The 17,895-nt window shown below is 34.9% G+C and overlaps 1 protein-coding gene across 4 annotated transcripts in view; it reads right to left on the bottom strand.

The window, feature by feature from the left end:
• Positions 1 to 1,231: 1,231 nt before the first annotated feature.
• LOC106669327 (sn1-specific diacylglycerol lipase alpha) overlaps positions 1,232 to 17,895 on the bottom strand; it is a 100,405-nt gene continuing 83,741 nt past the window's right edge. Inside the window, exons 3-14 of one of the 4 annotated variants that reach the window (XM_014398745.2) lie at positions 16,272 to 16,373; positions 13,984 to 14,161; positions 13,478 to 13,562; positions 13,265 to 13,399; positions 13,001 to 13,203; positions 12,656 to 12,944; positions 12,206 to 12,432; positions 12,007 to 12,148; positions 11,720 to 11,952; positions 8,866 to 8,998; positions 6,595 to 6,701; positions 4,470 to 4,553 (exon numbers count right to left, since the gene is read on the bottom strand). In XM_014398745.2, coding sequence (XP_014254231.1) covers positions 4,547 to 4,553; positions 6,595 to 6,701; positions 8,866 to 8,998; positions 11,720 to 11,952; positions 12,007 to 12,148; positions 12,206 to 12,432; positions 12,656 to 12,944; positions 13,001 to 13,203; positions 13,265 to 13,399; positions 13,478 to 13,562; positions 13,984 to 14,161; positions 16,272 to 16,373 — 1,841 coding nt within the window. In that variant the 3' untranslated portion in view covers positions 4,470 to 4,546. Of the gene's footprint in view, positions 4,554 to 6,428; positions 6,702 to 8,865; positions 8,999 to 11,719; positions 11,953 to 12,006; positions 12,149 to 12,205; positions 12,433 to 12,655; positions 12,945 to 13,000; positions 13,204 to 13,264; positions 13,400 to 13,477; positions 13,563 to 13,983; positions 14,162 to 16,271; positions 16,374 to 17,895 lie in introns of those variants that run through there. The other 3 variants (XM_024226715.1, XM_024226716.1, XM_014398736.2) reach the window with 3 other exon arrangements.

The raw sequence follows: 17,895 nt of genomic DNA, 5'->3' as shown, positions 1-17,895 counted from the left end.
CTGGTTTACTCCCCATATTAAAATATCACATTAATTAAAGGTTATTTTTGTTTTTATATTCTTTTTACATTTTTATATACATTTTAATTTTAAATATGAAAAATCATTGACTCGGGGATTGAAGTTATGGTGTCCCATGTGGTAGAGCATCAGGGTTCACCTAAGACTGGGGTTTGTATCTGTGATAGTGATGTTTTTATCTGAAATTATGTGTATAAACTAAAAATAAAAGTATTACGTAGTGCAAGTAAATTTTGACAAATCAGTGAGAGACAAGATCTGAACATTTTTCCAAAAGTCACGCTTTTCAATAAATAATTCACTATTTTCGTGGTTTGCTTGACCAATTAATACATAACAATTAATTAAGGTTTTTAGTTGAGATGAAAAAAAGTTAATGGCACGAGAGGGATTCGACCCCACGATCTTCGGCTAGATACGCCGCTGCTCTACCACCTGAGCTATCGTGACCTCAATCCACTCGGACATCCACTCCCCATCTCAACCCCACCTTAAGGAGGGAAAACTCATAAAGTGGGGTTGAGATGGGGAGTTGATGTCCGAGTGGATCGAGGTCACGATAGCTCAGGTGGTAGAGCAGCGGCGTATCTAACCGAAGGTCGTGGGTTCGAATCCCTCTCGTGCCATTAACTTTTTTTCATCTCAACTAAAAACTTTTCAATAATTATTAAAGGCACTACTTTTTAATGTTTTGTATTTTATATCAAAATGTACCAAAATTTTTGTTAGCCTTACTCAAATTAAAAGTATAAAGTTTGATTATTATTTTTTTTTAGTTGCAACCCATTCAGGCAGTTTTAAATTTATTGAAATCGTAATCAAGCTCACTTTATAGCCAGGTTTGATGTTATACCTCTTTAAAAATTTATAGATTTTTTTAATACATTTTTATTTGCGCAGAAATACACACTGGTTTACCTCTTGGTTTGGCCAAAAAGTAAGAGTTCACATGTCATGTCCTATGCTTAATCAGGTGATGATGACCTTCATCTATGAGTCAGATTCTCCGAGGGCCACCTATCGACAGTGTTCTTGATACATGAAGCTTCTCTGCCAATTTCTTTTAATTTTTTTTTTTTTCAAGTCTGGAGGTTGGGACTGGGGAAGTCAGGGTTAAAACATAAAACTCACTTTTATCACAGAAATAGTTCGGTGTTATTTTATTTTATTTTTTTAATTAATATTTTTATTCCAAAACTTTTGTGTGAATTTAATTTTTTTTCTTCCAATTTTCGATTAAATAAATACCATCTCTCTTGCTTAACATTACTAACACAAATAATATATATTTATATATATTTATTGTTTATACTCAATACCAACTTTTTATAATTTTTTTAAATAGTTTTATTATAAACATCTGGAATGAGGTCTCTCCAGTGACCAATGACGCCACTCGGCGAAATGAGCACCATATAAAATTACAAAAATTAAACATACTTTTTTTCTTCCAAACTATCTTTGGAAGTTTTTTTCTAGTTAAATATTTGAGTTTATAATTCACCTAAAATACTTCACTTGTAACACTTGTTTGAAAAACCAATGTGCATTTAAATACAGCTGCTCAGAAAGCAAGACTTAAATATTATAGTGTAATTTTAATTGCTGTTATTGCTAACTGAATTTTTTTAAATAGAAAAGCAATAGTTTTTTTAATAACCCGTAGAATAAGTCATTCAAACTGATGACTAGCCAAATTATACAAGGATTTTTTTTTATCTCTCATAGTTTTTGGTTATTCTTTGGTTGATAGTTCACAAATATAGACTCAAGGAACAAAGAATGAGGGATGGAAACGTTAAAAGACAAAAAATTTTTTTTTGCAAACATAACCTGTGCACTCAAGCCAATGTGATATTTCCAAAAACATGAATATTGCTACATTCTTCTCCTTAATTAAATTTTAATAAAAATACATGACTAAATTTGAACACAAGAAGGGTAAATAAATAAATTGCTTGTTGGAAAAAGAATGAATGTGTTAAAAAAATCTCATCCGATAACAAAAATGTTTGCAGTAAACTGAGATCATTTCTGCCCAAAATGCCAGGAAGATAACACTTTATATATTATTTTGGTGTTATAAAATTAATAAGTATTACATATTATTATATGTCAATACAGTGAATATTATATGTTGAACACACTCCTTCCTAAACTCAATTTATGATATAACTTTATTGGATAAAGAATATTATGAATATAGTTTTTCAATTTTTTATAATTTTATATTTAATACAAAACTCTCGCAACCTACAATTACTTGACATATTTCGCTTAATATATTAAGATTTGGCTTTTTATAATTGCTCAGAGAATAATCCAACATTCGTACTAATTGTTAATCGTCCTTTCTTAATATTTATACTCAGAATTTAGCCGTTATCAGCTATCACAGCACCTATAAATAATGTCTTTTTTTAAACATTTGTAATGTATTTGGAATTTAAAGATCAATAATGCTTTATAAGAATATAATATACAAACGAAGAATCAATAAGCAAAACAACTCATGTTTAACACCTACAGCTACAATATAGTTTATTATAAAATCATTTAAAAATATTTAATTACAATTTAAATTGTAAAACAATATAAGAAAATAGGTTTGTACCAAGGTGAAAAACTTGTGATTATATTCTGTCTTGATCTAGAATTTTTTTTAAAATTGAAAACAAGAGAAAATAATGGAAGAAATACTCATTTTGTTCAGTCTTTGAAGAATCAACTGAATAGGGAGTTATCGGCTTGGTCCGTAAAATTTCCACTTGAAATTAAATCATAAATGATCAAATCTGTCAATGATTTTATATTACACATAAAAAAAATCAATTGTATAAATTTGTTGCTTTAGAAAGTTCATCACTCAATTAACTTTAAAACAGTTTTTATATGGGGTTGACTGCAATTTCACTGTTTGTGCCCCCATAAAAAATAAGAAAATAAAATAAAAATACAATAAAAGATTTCTTTTACCATACTTTTCTCTAATGCTTGTACATATTCATTTGCTTGTCAGCCTCAACATTAAATAGAAATTGTCAACCTAAACACCAAAACATTCTTGAGATATAATGATTTTGGGTCATTTTGTCAATTTTTATTCAGAAAAACCTGAATATTCTTACTTTTTATCTATCATGATCATAGTTGTACTAGTTTGTTGCAAAACCCAAACAAAGAAAATTAAATTGGGTAATGTTTCCTCAATTTTAGGAAATAAAAAAAATAATAAAAAACAGATTAATAACTACTAAATATAAAAATAAAATAAACTATCACAGCTAACTCTGAAGGAAAAGACCCATCGACATATTTAAAACGTTATGTCAATAGGTCACTTTAAGACTAATTTTATCAAATAAGTTAAGAAAGAATGTCCGTTTTAACATTGAATGTTAAACACTACTTTCTCCATGATTCACGTGGAGTATTGGGTATAAATATTTGCTGGAGCTACTGCTACCTAAGCTGTTTATCCTTTCTCTGTCATTAACTAATTTCGTTGAATCGTCGTCGATGTCAATCGAGACTTCGGTCAGTTTTGGTACAGAGCCGTGTCTAGAAAGGCTGAGCTTGGCTAAGGAACCAGTCCTGGATAAGTTAATGTTCAACGATCTTTCTATATCTTCTAATAGGCTGTCACCACCTACGGACGATTCTGATCTTAGAGCTGATATGTTGTGTACTTCTGCATTCACCGTGACTGAGTCCGATGAAAGAGTATTTTCTGGCAGTTCTTGTGAGTGGAAACTGGACGAGGTGATACTATCATCACAAGTTTTACTCGTGGCTAAAGGCCTGCCTAAGATTTCAGCGAGTCTTTGATCTGTCAAAAGATGAAGGCTACTCAAGAGTGGAGATGATTCTGTTGAAGTATATGAATCATCTAACCTCATGATTTCATTAACTGTTTCATGAACAGTTTCGTCATGTTTGATTTCTTCTTTATCTTCCAGTTTTTCTTCTTCCTCTTCTTTGTCTTTTTTCTTTCTTTTGAATATTCTTGACAATATGTTCCAGTGATCCTTTGCTGGAGACAAGACTCTTGAGTCAGTTCTACTCTCGACATTCTCATCAAAACGTACACTATGGCTTTCTTTGACAGGACAATGAGGTTTTGGCTTGGAATCTTTTGGCCCGAAAAACAACGAACTGGCTCTTGAAGAAATACTTGAAACTTCGGAAAAAGATTCTGGGGTTGCAAGGGGAGCCAGACCGAACCAGTCGTCGTGTATCGGCTCACATGAATGTCGCCTCATTATTGCAGGCGGGCAGGAATTTTGTTCTTGAAGTGGAATTAAGGAGTTAAACTCCCAAGGAAGGTGCGAAGTCCCACGTCCAATTTCAATATCATCTTTTGTCCCTGTCCTTCTGGATGTGAAACTCGTTTCAAGGCAGATTCTATGAGAAGGCAATGTGCTTGAACCAGCAAGAAGGTGGCAGTGCTCGAGCTCAGAAGCCGATGAAGAACTGTTATTGTTGTTGCCTGAAACTCGTTGGGGTTTAGCTGGACCTAAACTTGTTATAACCTAAAACAGACAAAAATAATATTGCCTAAAACGTTTTGTTAACAAATTGAAACAAAAATCACTTTTATACAATTCAATACATGAAAACTAAGCAAAACAAAAACTAAACAAAAAGAAACACATGCAAGCACAACATTACAGGCAAGCAACATCTACTTAATTTATTCACAAAACCTTACAATTCTGGCTCACCTCAATGTTTTATTAATTAAGGTTTTAAGTTGAGATAAAAAAGTCAGTGTCACGAGCGGGATTCAAACCCACAACCTTCGGCTTGATACGCCGCTACCCTACCACTTGAGCCATCGTGACTTAGATCCACTCAGACACTAACTTCCCATCTCAACCCCACCTTTTGAATTTTCCCTCCTTTTTGCCATTTTTCAATGTTTTATGTTGAAATACAATTATTTATTAATGATTCTACTATTATTGAACATAACATTAAATAAATATGAATTTGTATTTATACAATTTGAAACAGTAATAAAGATAAAGCTGTTCATTAAATGTAATAATTTGTATTAACCTTAATGTTTTGTTAGAAAGTATTGGTAAAATTATCCCCAGAACTCTACATTAAATCATTTATCAATTTTTTCTTGTATAATTTACAACAAACATAAACAAAATACTTACTTTCTTTCCTCTTACTCGAACAATCACACAACAGGAACATTGTCTTAAATGACCAGAATCTTAAAATGACCACATGGTCATAACTTACGATTTGACACGTGATTACATATGTAAGTTACATAGAAAGACAGGGGATCTGCTACAAAACGTCGAAAGAATAGCACCATCAATGCTTTTAAAATTGTCATAATAGACCTTAACCTAAACTTAACCTAAATAAGTATTATGTGATGAATTACTATAAAGGCAAAACTTGATCATCGTTATTAAATGGTTTGGACATTTGCTGGAAATAGGAGCCACTCAGGACTTAAAATTAATCATTAGCTATGATCTATCTTTCTAGTTACGTACTAATCGGATTTTCACTGGGCCCATCAGTTACATGAATTTACAACAATACAACCAGAAATTTCACAGGTCATTCCATTAAAAAATAATAATAATTTGAACTTTTAATCTTGCCACCATATTATAATGCCTCCAGGAAGAAAATTTAAAAAATTACTAGGAAAATGATAAATTTGATAGGATCTTAAGCCAAAGGTTATGCTAGCGTTAAAAGAACCGACCCACACCAGAGTACTAAATGGATATGCCAAAGATTGTTACTTGGCTTTATGGTCCTTATGATTTGACACATTGGAAAAGAACAAAATAAAGAAATGCAAGAGAATTACCTCAGCCATAAACCGTGTCACATCATCATCAATCAAATCCTTGCCACATCAAATGACAAACATGAAATAACTGACATAGCTAAACTTTCGTACACATGACTCAAAGATGGGAAAGGGTACGGGTATGGGCTTAAAGGGGCATGTGTGAGCACCATAGCACCATATTGCTCTCAGCACGATCAAAATCACAGAGAGGGTTGCAGTATCGTCAGCAAAGGAATGGGTTACTTTTGGGTTAAATTTGTCATGTGTGTTGAAAACCAATAGACCTAGTATGTTTCCTGGAGGAACACCAGCAAAGATATAACAAATCAGAGAGGTTAGATTCCACAGGTTATACAAAAAAAATATTAAAAAATAAAAAAATTCAGTACTTCATACAAAATAGTCTTCTAGGAAAACAATCAACAGAGATTATATAAAATTTAAGTGCTAACGGAGAAAAATCCCTATGAAAATATGATTTAGATTAAACATTAAGACTTACATTGGATTGGAAAGGAAGGAGCATGCTTAGAGATTAGTATTACACTTTTGGGTTTCTTTAGAATACAGGTTTAAAGTGACAATGGTAACAATGATTTATTAAAATTTACTGATTCGAATACAAATAATGTATACACATTTTCTACATACAGTTTGTGGAATTTGTAAATACACAAACAATAGAATGAAACTTGGATCACGGATCATTTTCCACTGTGTTCCCTTCACAGTCGTACCTTATATCTCTGTAGCTGCTCTCATCAGGCGGTTTCGACTTGACGTGCATCTGTCTCTTTGGTTTGTGCTTGTTCTCTTTAACTTGTACATTGTGATGATGCAACACCTGTCGTGTAAAGTGTAGAACCAAAAAAGAAAAACTTAAAAGTATAAAAAGCAAATAAAAACAAAACAACAACTAAATTGTTAAAGAAGCAAGATATAGCTAATAAAAACTCAACCAATGAAGGCAGTTATTTTATTTTATTTTATTTTTTTTGTAAATAACTTTATTGTTTTAGTCATCATAAGGCAAAAGAAAAAAGAAAAACCACTAAAAATTACTTTTTAAAATAAAAGAAATTCTGAAATTTCCTCCTGTGGTCTGCGGTGTGATGAACCATTAATTTGATCCTCACCAGGATCTTTTTATATTTGCTGAGTTAGTTTGTCAGACATATTTTAGCATTGCGTCTGTAAAAAGATTATGAATAGAATAGAAAAGAACACACTTTATTTTTTCAAGTAAGTTACAACATGATAGGAGAAGAAAACTACCAAGGGGAGGACTACGTCGGAGGGTCATGAATTTCAACTAAACTGTTTTGGTGATTCTACACTCCAAAATATTGGACACTTATTTGCCATTTCTGGTGAACAGGCCCTGGTTTCACTCAAAATTTTTCTTGAAAGCACATTTCTTTTTTGCCGTTCTACGTGCAATAAATATATAATAAAAGCTATCAACGTTTATCAATAACCCAAAAAATTTCTAAAAAAAATTATATAAATTTTTTTTTCAAAGTTGAAATTTTTTGTGTTTTAATATTTCAATTTTGCCATTCTATTTGCTCAAATTGACTATGTGAAAATATTACCATTTCACAGAATTTTTAACGTAGATTTCAATGAAAAATGTAAAAATTATCAATGTTTTTCAATAACAAAAATTTCTAAAAATCAAATATTTTTCAAGTAAATTATGCCATTTTTTTCATGAAACAAATATGTAATTTTATTTTAGCACCTCTGTATACCCCTAAATATAAACTATAGTTTGAATTTAAATTTAATGAATTGTTAACCTATACAATTTTTGAGAAATCGGCTATAATTCTAAAAGGGGTAAAAGGATTTTATCATCAAACAGACTATTTAAAAGAAGAGAAACGTAGTGTTTCTTTTATAGAAATAATTATAATATACAATTATAAAATACATTTGACAATTTCTTTAAAAGGAATTATCATCCATGGAAATTGGTCCATCAGTTTTGAGAAAAATGCTGTTAGCATTTGCTATATGTATGTCAGGCGGAGATCGACAAAATTATTAATGCTAGAATCCCGATAATGACGTCAAATCCAGGTTTTGATTATTTTATGACCTGCTTTGTTTAAATATGCAAAAAAGCAGTATTTTGTTGATTTATGCTTTTAAATTGTATCAAACTAGATTATTCTGCGCCTTAGAACATTTTTGTTTTAATGTTAACCAACAATCAAATTAATGCAGCAAAAATAATATTAATTTTTTTTTAATCTATTGAAAATCTGCTGGAACTGAAAGCGTTTTTGAATTTACCTAACAAATAATACAAAAAATGATATTTTTTTAATCCCTAAATAACAATTTATGCTCAGTTAATTGTGAGTAAAATTAGATTTTGAAAACGCTTCATTAATCTGATTAAGTTGGTTAGGGATGGATCAAATTCAAGTTGATTTATTATTTATTTAACCCACGAACCTGGCTGCCCCATTGTGTGTTCTCTACAGTATGGATTTTATTCTGACTGCCGATGGTTTTACCAAAAACAAGAAGAAAAAATATGAAATAAATACTGTTCTGACGAAACAAGGTTGCTTAGAATTTTTTTTTTTTTTTAATTAAAAATTTAGTTCCTTAACCAGTTTGTACCTATACTTCCAAGCATGTCGGGCATATCTTATAAAGATAAAGAAAGAAATGATGAAAATGTCGAAATGCCGAAACATGTCTGACAGACCGATCCAGCGAAGATGGGCAGACCAAGGCTAAAATTACAAAATAAAAGAAAACTTAAAAGAATTGCATGCAAAAGTGGTTTAAACGGGTAAACTCTTCTTGAAAAAATAATTTGTTAACAAAAGGCATCAACCTGAATTAAAAGTGCCATTTGAAATAAAAGCATAAAAAATAAAAAATTGAAAGTTAGTAGATATAAAATTCAAGTCAAATCAAAACAGTGAAAATATGACTTGCAGTTAAAAAAAGAAAAATATTATTTCCGGTAAAAATTCTTACATTACCTTATTCAAAGCTTCCAGCACTTTGTCTGGCATGTGGTCTTGTATCATAACCGGCGAAATGAGGACTTCATTGAAATCTGTATTGTTGGCCCAAATCGCCTGGTACACTGGGTCGTGCTTCTTAAGTACTTGTCTGGAAAAATAATGCAAAAATTCGCATGAAAACTTTGATCATTTATTTATTATTTATTTACGTTATGTAACGATCTGGATTTGCACATGATATAGATCACCCTTGTAAGACAAGGGGAATTAACAACCATTGTTAGGACGAATCCTCATTTAGTAGGTTGTGAGGCCATCTACTTTCATTCGTCTGGTAGGATTATAAGGGTGGTTTTTATTGGAAAAGAAATAAAAAAAGAGTTTATTTTCAAAAGGTTGAAAAAAAATGTTTTTGGTGATTTATTCATCCAAAGATCATTTACCCGACCCTCAGTCAAATCATGCCAAAATTTATTGGATATTTTAAATTTGATTGAAATATTAAGATTCCACTCACCTCCATCTTTTCTCATATTTTTGCCTGTAAGACATGAAAAGAGTAAAAATAAAACAATAGATTTTATTGACTGCTAAAAGCCAACAGTGTTCTATGGCAAATATGCATGGTGCGGATGTGACGAAACAATATAAATTTATGTATGAGTTTGAACCATGAGGCTACTGTCTATAATTACCTTGTTTGTAAGATTACAGATATCGCTCAAAGGAGCTGAACCTTAATGATTAGGGAACAAAGTAACAATGAGCAGTATATTGTGTTAGAGGCTTGGGTTATCCTGCAAAGGTGAGCTTGGGTCTTGGCATGTCCTTTTCTCTCAATCCAATTCCCATGGGGTGCTCCAAGGAGACTTCCCAACTCTTGGTTTAAAGCGCAAGATGTATTCGTGTTTCCTGGTGCAAATTATCTCCTTAAGCACCCTCCGCATGCATTTAAGAAATAGGACGAAGGAAGCGTATAGTATGCGAGGATGCAAACTACGCCTTCTCAGCCCCTCAAAATGCATAAAGGAAGTTGTTGGATTGCGAGCTGGCCGTGGACAGTGGGTGCTATATCAGTGGCAGATGTGGGTTAGGGTAACAGATCCTGTCTGCATAGATGGGGGACTGTATGACATATATGATAGCACAGTGTCGTCCATTCTAAGCCCAGTATTTCGCTATGAGAAAAGGATTCATCAATGGCTGCGTGTGACCTTAGAGAAGAGCCTGTTGTTTGGTAGTGCCTGCATGGGCGTCCTTTACCGAAGGCAGGTTCCTCTATGGGGTGGTAAGAAGTTCCACTTTAAATGAAACCGCGGCCAGAGCGGATCTGGAAGTTTCGACACTGGCGAGGCCCCTACTCTCAGGGAGATAGAGTTGTCGTCTCTGTCTAGGGAGTGCGTTGGGAGACTGGCTGTTGAATTTCCCTTTGGGTATCCTTTTACGCACAGTTAAGTGCACATTGTTGACCCACCCCTTCTGACGAGGCAATCGGGAGAAGTAGGCTTGTCTGTTTGATTAGTCTGTGGATGAGATGACCTCTTTGTTTAAGATATTTCGACCCCCAATGGGAAACATATATCCTTCGTCCTCCTCCACTTAAACCTTCAGTGGTCCTTCTGGTTCGAGGAGGTTTGACTTGCTCATTGTGTCGCAGTCCACTGGGATCGTGACAATTTTTTATATTTTTCTTATTCTTAAATCTTTTTCACTTGCTTCAGCCAGGCCGGGTGAGTATCAGGGTCATAACGTTATTCGAGGAAGGATACAGCCAGCGCGAAGTCGCAAGAAGAGCTGAGTGTATAAATCACTCCTACTGGAAGTGTTCTTAGTTCTTCAGAGAAACAAGGCTCACACGAATAAGACAGGTCAGGGACAGCTACGTACAAGAGACGATAGATTCATCATCATCAGGCTCTACGAACCCGCTGCATTAGATTGCCTTATCTTAGATTGGAAATTAGATATAAAATGTGATAAGACCGAAATGTTTCAGTTTCCTCCAGGAGTGTAAGAAGAAGGATGAAAATAACCTCAGGGCCTGGCACCCGGCTTGTGGACCTCTTTTAACCACAGCTCAAAAAATGGCCAGGTTTGAATGGGAACATGTGAAATGGACATTGGAGTTCTCTTTACAGTTGAGGTGAGAGTTGGCTTCAACTCTTCAAATGGAGACGTTCAGGAGAAAGGTACGCTTCATGCTGTATGGTTCTTAAGGTGGCATTCTTCAGGAATCAATAAATGTTAAGAGGTTGCATTTCCTTGGATGCCTGCACTGGTGGTTGTGCGAGGAAAATCTCTAACTTCCCACGGGTATTTATAGAACATGATCGCAGAACATATAATGCTATTTGCCCCCACATCAGTGAGAAATTCTTGCTAATGCAGGATAATGCCAGGCCCCATAGAGCACGTGGATGACTACGTGAATATGGTTGAAATTCAGTGCTTGGTGTGGTCAGTTCGAAATCCAGATTTGAACCTATTGAACACATTTATGACGGTGAATCCCAGATCCTAACACCCGAAAAGAATTGGAAACGGCTTTTCTTGATGAATGGGAAAGACATCCTCAGGGTTTTACCAGAATATTTTTCAAGAAATGCAGGGAGTTTATCGTTCGCGATTCGTGCCAGAGGTGAAAATACTCGGCATTAAAGAGGATAGAAAAGTTTTTTAGTATGCAAATATGATGATGATATAAACCTAAATACATTACGATTTAAAACGGGTGCGTTAATTTTATCCATCAGTGTAAATGACTCATTCTTAGCTGAGACTATTCCATTTTCAAATTTTCTTATTCCTATTATTTGTCATACCATAAGTAAAATGTTATCTCATAAATATTTTACATATGCTTTCTTACTCGGTTTTTGAAGGATGGTGTCTCACTACATGTATTATGCTTCCGGGTGGATAGAGAGGCTGATGGAGAGTCAGTGAGATGCTTGAGTCGTTTGGATGCACTGCTGCAGCCCTTGCCTTATCTTTTTCCAGCTGGTATGCTGTCATTGTAGCAGTGTCACCTTTCAACTCGACAGCCGATGTCGGCATGGATGCACAACCGCAGCAGAAAACACTGCACGTTATGATCTTCCACTGAAAAATAATTAGGGTAAAGACCGATGGGTATTGTTTCCCAATATTGTTTACCTTTGGGTCTTTGCTTCTCTTGATCGCATTGATAAGGTCTGCTCGTAAGGCTTCTAACTGATGCAGGCCAATCCTCGGCACAAGGTCTTTTCCAAGGACAACAGATGTTACAAAACTTTTTGTGTATTGTACTGCTGGTAAGCTGTAGAAAATAAGTAAGCATAGAATTACAAATCTTATTGGATCATAGAAACATTACCTTAATAATCCTCCAGGTGGTGAATAAGCGAAGCACTGTAGGTCTGGGTAGTTTTGCCTTAAAAGTATTGCCAAGATTGCTGCAGTTCCGGCTCCAAGAGAGTGTCCAACGAGGCAAAGGGCAAACCTCTGATTTGGCTTCTCATTCGCCGCAACGGCAAAAGCTTCATTGAGGATATTTTCTTTCTCTAATTTGTCTTTCATGTAAATCGCTGCTTGCACCATTCCCTGGAGGTAAAAATTAAGATTTTACTTAGCAACAAGTGGTAGGTGGTAGAATGTGAAATAAAATTGATGGTGGGTGTTGGTCTTCGAATGAGAACATATTGAACTTGCACTGGGTCTTCTCACTGAAGATGGCACAATGGTGAAATGGACCCAGTGCCAGTTCTAAATGTGAATTATCCTAAAAAAGACATATGATGTATTGTTTTTTATAATTTATTCATACTTTGTGCCCGAGCCAATCTTCCCTTGGTGGGTTCAAGGGTAGCGTTTCACTTTCGGCATTGAGGTCTGTCAGTACGTCCTGGATGGACAGGGTGCCTCTAATGCTGACAACGATTTTAGACCTGTTGTAGTCAACTGCAACGAAAAAGGCAGTCTCCGCGACATCTACGTGGAATGTAGAATATATTATACTGACTTCCCCTTTCGACAGCATAGCCCTCAGGGCTGCGTAATTGCATCCGCAGCAGTTGTCACCATTGACATTTTGGTTCGACCTGCACAATTGACAGCTAAAACAAATAAAAAACATCAGAATCTAAAATCTCGTCCCACCGGCTCGTTTTACCTGAGGTTTTGACAAAGTGTGCACATTTTTGTGACTGGGGTTGTGAGAAAAAACAGAGGCCATCCGTAGGCTGCGAGCGCGAAGTGCATATAGTGTATGACAGCCTCAAAGTGCTTGTAGTGCTCCGTGTTCCCGAGGGGCAAGAATTTCGTTTTGGGCGTGACCGGGACCCCGCTCAGATACTCATAGATCCCGTTTTTACGCTGGGAATTCAAACTTTAAAACCAAGAAGAGAGTGGAAGCATTTGACCACTTGATATTCACCTGGGCGACATTGCTCTCCTGCTCGATCTTCTGGAATTTCCTCAAGAGGATGAGACCAGCGACTACGTCCGACGGGACTACGTCCAAGTCTCTAAAAAAGTCCGACAACATTCTGGCAATATCGGTGAAAGAATTCTGCAATTCACAATATAAGAAAATAAAATAAGGACCACGTAATGTAATTTTATTGAGTACATCACATAAACACTTAACCTTTTTTCTATCAGAGCTTCTAATACAGCAGAAAATAATTTTGCATCTTTGGTCCCAACTGTCTTGGTAAGCTCGTAGTACTTTTCTATAAAAATATTCATGTTAACAAAGCAGGCATTTTAAATCTGCAACAGTACTTAGTAACTGTCGTGCCAAAAATTGTTATTGCATTGCACATTAGCAAATTAAATTAGTTGATGTCACCAATAAATTATTTTGTACAAAATGTGACTACGTAGAGATTGTTGGCCATCTTGTTTTGTATCGATGTTAACCTAAAAAAGTCTAAGTGAATATTGGGTTAACTAACCAATCCAGTCAGTAAGGTCTTAACAATCAAAAAGCTGATATAAATCTCATCGTTGGTCATTCACATTCACTTATGTTATTTCTTTCTTATCATTAATTTATTTATTCTATTCTTAAGTTATTTATCATGCACAAGAAATGTTACAAGAAGGCGAAATTTGTTAGATATTCGATAGATCAATGCAGCAGCCCATCACCTTTGCCTCCAATTCCTCGCCCTATTCCCTGACCTCTTGTACTGAAACCGAGATTCGGACTCTTTCATTGACAACTGGTACTTCTTCATCTTGACCCAGCTGCGGCCTGCTGTGTCAAAGACGCACCAACCGGTAAGGAGGATGGCGATGTCTATCACCCAGTTCCATATGACCATACCTTTGAAAACAAAATCGACAATAAATTATTAAAACTGATTTTATAATAAATAATATTTATATATGACAGGGTTTAAAATATTGTAAAAAGTCCTGTCAAATTATGGCAGTTGAAGACGGACGATCCTGCGTCTGGAGGCTAAGTCGACTTGGGGAATGGCCATGAGTGAAACCCAAACTTACACATGGGCATCTCTAGTCGGAAACAGTCCATTGTACAGAAAAAAATAAGTGTCCAGCACATAGAACAATGCAGAAGTTAGAAGCCTGCAAGAGGAGATTCAGTGTAATTGTGGACTTATGTGTGAGTTCAAGCGCAACCGATGGCTGTACCAGTGCCTCAGGGATATTAGAGTTGCATGTAGTGCGTTTTTGTCTTGTGTATGTTGCTTTATTAGCATAAATGAGAAGGTCCTCTACCCTGAGGAAAATCTAGTACTCTACCGTGAGAGTGATCTCTCGAAAGTAAAAGTAACTTATTAGCGAGAATGAGGGCTTCATGCCACTACAAGAAATATCTGACCAGTCTGGACTGACAGTGTGATGTCTGGAGAGCATGAGCATTGGCTCATTAATTTGGTGGAAGTTCAACGAAAACAAACTACCCGAAAATTAGGCCGCGAACAAAAATTGATAAATCTATGCATCACAAAAGCAATGACACCCATAGAAACTACCTCTAACCCTTACTTATTTAGAAAAATTATAAAAGGAGAAGATGGGAAAAGTTCATTTAGACTCCACAACAATCAAATTTGATGGGCTAAACAATTCGGGCGCAGCAATAACAAATAAAATCAGTCATCCATACTTTAAATCAGAAACATTATATAAACACGAATTGTATGGTATACAGGGAATCTATTGTAACCAAAACCAATAAAAGAACACAGTTATGATCAGACAAGACATGAGCAATCAAAATCACTAGAGAAGTATACATCGATCTTTCAAGCCGAAGCTATCAATGCATGTGCCATAGAAAATGTTAAAAGAGCCATTGACAAAAAAATCTTGTAACATCACACAGCCAACAGTCATAAAAGTACTAGAACATAGAAGGTCCACAAGGGTCAGTGAATCCATCCAAATTTTCCAAAACAAAGGAAAACATAACCTGGCAATATCTTCGGTGACAAGGCAGAAAGGAGCTCTTGGTAATGAAAAAACGGACAAACTGGCCAGAGGAGGATTTGAAAGACCATAGGCCCAGAGTCTGTACATGGGATAACAAATACACTCCTCAATCTCTGATTGGGCTACCAAAAAACAAAACGAGAAATGGACGTATTCTAGAAGGGTTAGACACAGTAAACTCATGATTAACCTTACTATAGTTTAGCTTGGGGTGCCGGATTGGGGGTCACTTGGGCACGTGCGAAAAAATTAGTGTCACGAGCGGGATTCGAACCCACGACCTTCGGTTAAAATCGCCGCTGCTCTAACCATTTGAGCTATCGTGACTTCGATCCTCTCGGACATCAACTTCCCATCTCAACCTACCTTTCGAATTTTTCCTCTTTTTGCCATTTTCAAATGTCGTGAGGATTGGACAAATGAAATGGCCACGGAGAGCTTTAGTGAAGATATACTTCATTTTACATATTAAATCCATTAGATTTCGTGGTCTGATTAACCAAATAACATCTTTCAATTAATTAATCTTTATGTAAGGTACCGGTTGAGATGAAAGTCATGTCACGAGCGGGATTCGAACCCACTATTTTCGGCTAAATACAGGTTGAGATGGGAAGTTGGTATCCGAGTGGATCGAAGTCACAAGCTCAAGTGGTAGAGCAGCGGCGTATTTAGCCGAAGGTTGTGGGTTCGAATCCCGCTCGTGACACACCTTACATAAAGTTTTACTTTATGCTTAATAAAAATATTTATTCGTGCCATTAACTTTTTTTCATCTCAACTAAAAACCTTAATTAATTGAATTGTAACAATGATAGTTAATAATCTACTATTGAAATGAACTAAGAAACTAGGAAAAGTTCAATAAGCCAATAGGCTGCAGTGTTTGATGAACATCAACTTACTAGTGTCTAGTATGTTTTTCATTGTAATAAAAATAAAATATAGCGATTAGTAAAAAAAAACTAGCTTACCTAAAAATACTTGCTTAAAGCCCTCAATAGGGCATGTCCTGTAATTGTACACCAACCAATGCACACCAAAGGAAAGAATAACCATTTCGAACAACATCATCACTGAAAAGAAAACAGAAAACGTTAAAAACAAATTCGAAATCAATTTAACGTGTGCTTTTCACATATTTGCAAACATTGTGTGATGAAAAGGAGTGAGTCAACTGTAAATAAGCGTATGCAACAAACAACTCTTATTTGTTTATTTACTGTTTATATTTGTTTTATTGATTGCTCCTTTTATCGACTGTGAGCTTCTATAAAAATCATTCCTCTTCCCGGCGTTCCCAAGCGCTTTATCTCAAAGGAAATTATTACTGATAAAAGTCGGAAATCGGATATCTAAATATAGAAAACAATAATTGGCCTGGCATTCTCGCGAAATATTTTTTGATGTTTAAACAATTTTCATCGAGGAAAAAAGTAACAAAAGTCTCTCTTTATCAAAGGAACAGCAAAAACATTAAGGACAGGATCAACACGATAATATTGTGACACTTTATTTCCAATAAAAAGTCCATTTTGAAATAAAATTCGTTGGTTGTTTACAAGTTTTATTTTATATTTTGTGTTTTCCTTTTGACGAGCTTATCTATGGAAACTTTCCAGTTCCTGGATAAGGTAGGTTGATTCTAAGTTCTATAATTTACCTGTCAATTGTACAAAATTGATGGATCACGACAGTTTGTTTAGTTTCTTATACATTTTTAAAAGCATGAACATTTCATGCTAGAATTTATTATGCTAAACATAGCTCTTGTATAAATATTATTGATGAACGTGTTCGTCGCCATGGAGGGCATTACTCATCACAACGGACAAACAGACTTAAAAAGTTCGACCCAGAACTTGATTTCTTTCCTTAAATTCGTCACATTTTTGAAAAACCAAGGTTTTTTTTTATTATAACTAAATTTAGTTTTGTCTCAAAAATTGTAACCCAATCCAAATTCAATTTTTCTAAAAATAAATTTCATTCGCAATAAACCTGGACCGATTTGTAACTTTCTTGATGTAACTAACTTCACCTTCAAATTTTTAAGATTTGGTAAAAAGTGAATCAGGAATGTCAGTTTCTCACTGAATTGTCGGCCTGCTTTTTTGTGGCCAAGGACGAAACCGAGGTACAAGGCCTAATTCTGCTGTCTTGAGGGACTTAATTAAACTAAACTGGATTGGTAAAACACCACAATTAAAGTTCAAACTTTAAAGCATAAAAAAAACAAGGTTGATATTTCTTATCGAGGTCTTCTGGGTGATAAACTTGTCATTTCTGATCATTCTGGCCTTCAGTAATAAAAAAAATTATTTTATCAGATTTAATTTCGTTAGACAGTTTTCACTGTCATTTACTTTAAAGTGGAATTCATTATAGTATAATTTTGGACTGGAAATGCATTTTCAAGCCTTACAAGAGGACGACCAGGTTGGTGTGACACGGATTTGGACTTTTTTTTGGTGATGCTACACTCCAAAATATTGGACGCGAATACGCCATTTCTTGTGAATAGGTCCGGTTTCGCACAAAAAAGTTTTGAAAGTTGAAATTTTCTTTTTTTTAATATTTTATTTCGCCGTTCTACTT

Source organism: Cimex lectularius, unplaced genomic scaffold (assembly GCF_000648675.2).
Source record: "Cimex lectularius strain Harlan isolate CLEC.00 unplaced genomic scaffold, Clec_2.1 scaffold164, whole genome shotgun sequence".
In the NCBI taxonomy this organism is placed as follows: Eukaryota; Metazoa; Arthropoda; class Insecta; order Hemiptera; family Cimicidae; genus Cimex; species Cimex lectularius.
This window is presented reverse-complemented; position numbering and strand designations above follow the sequence as displayed.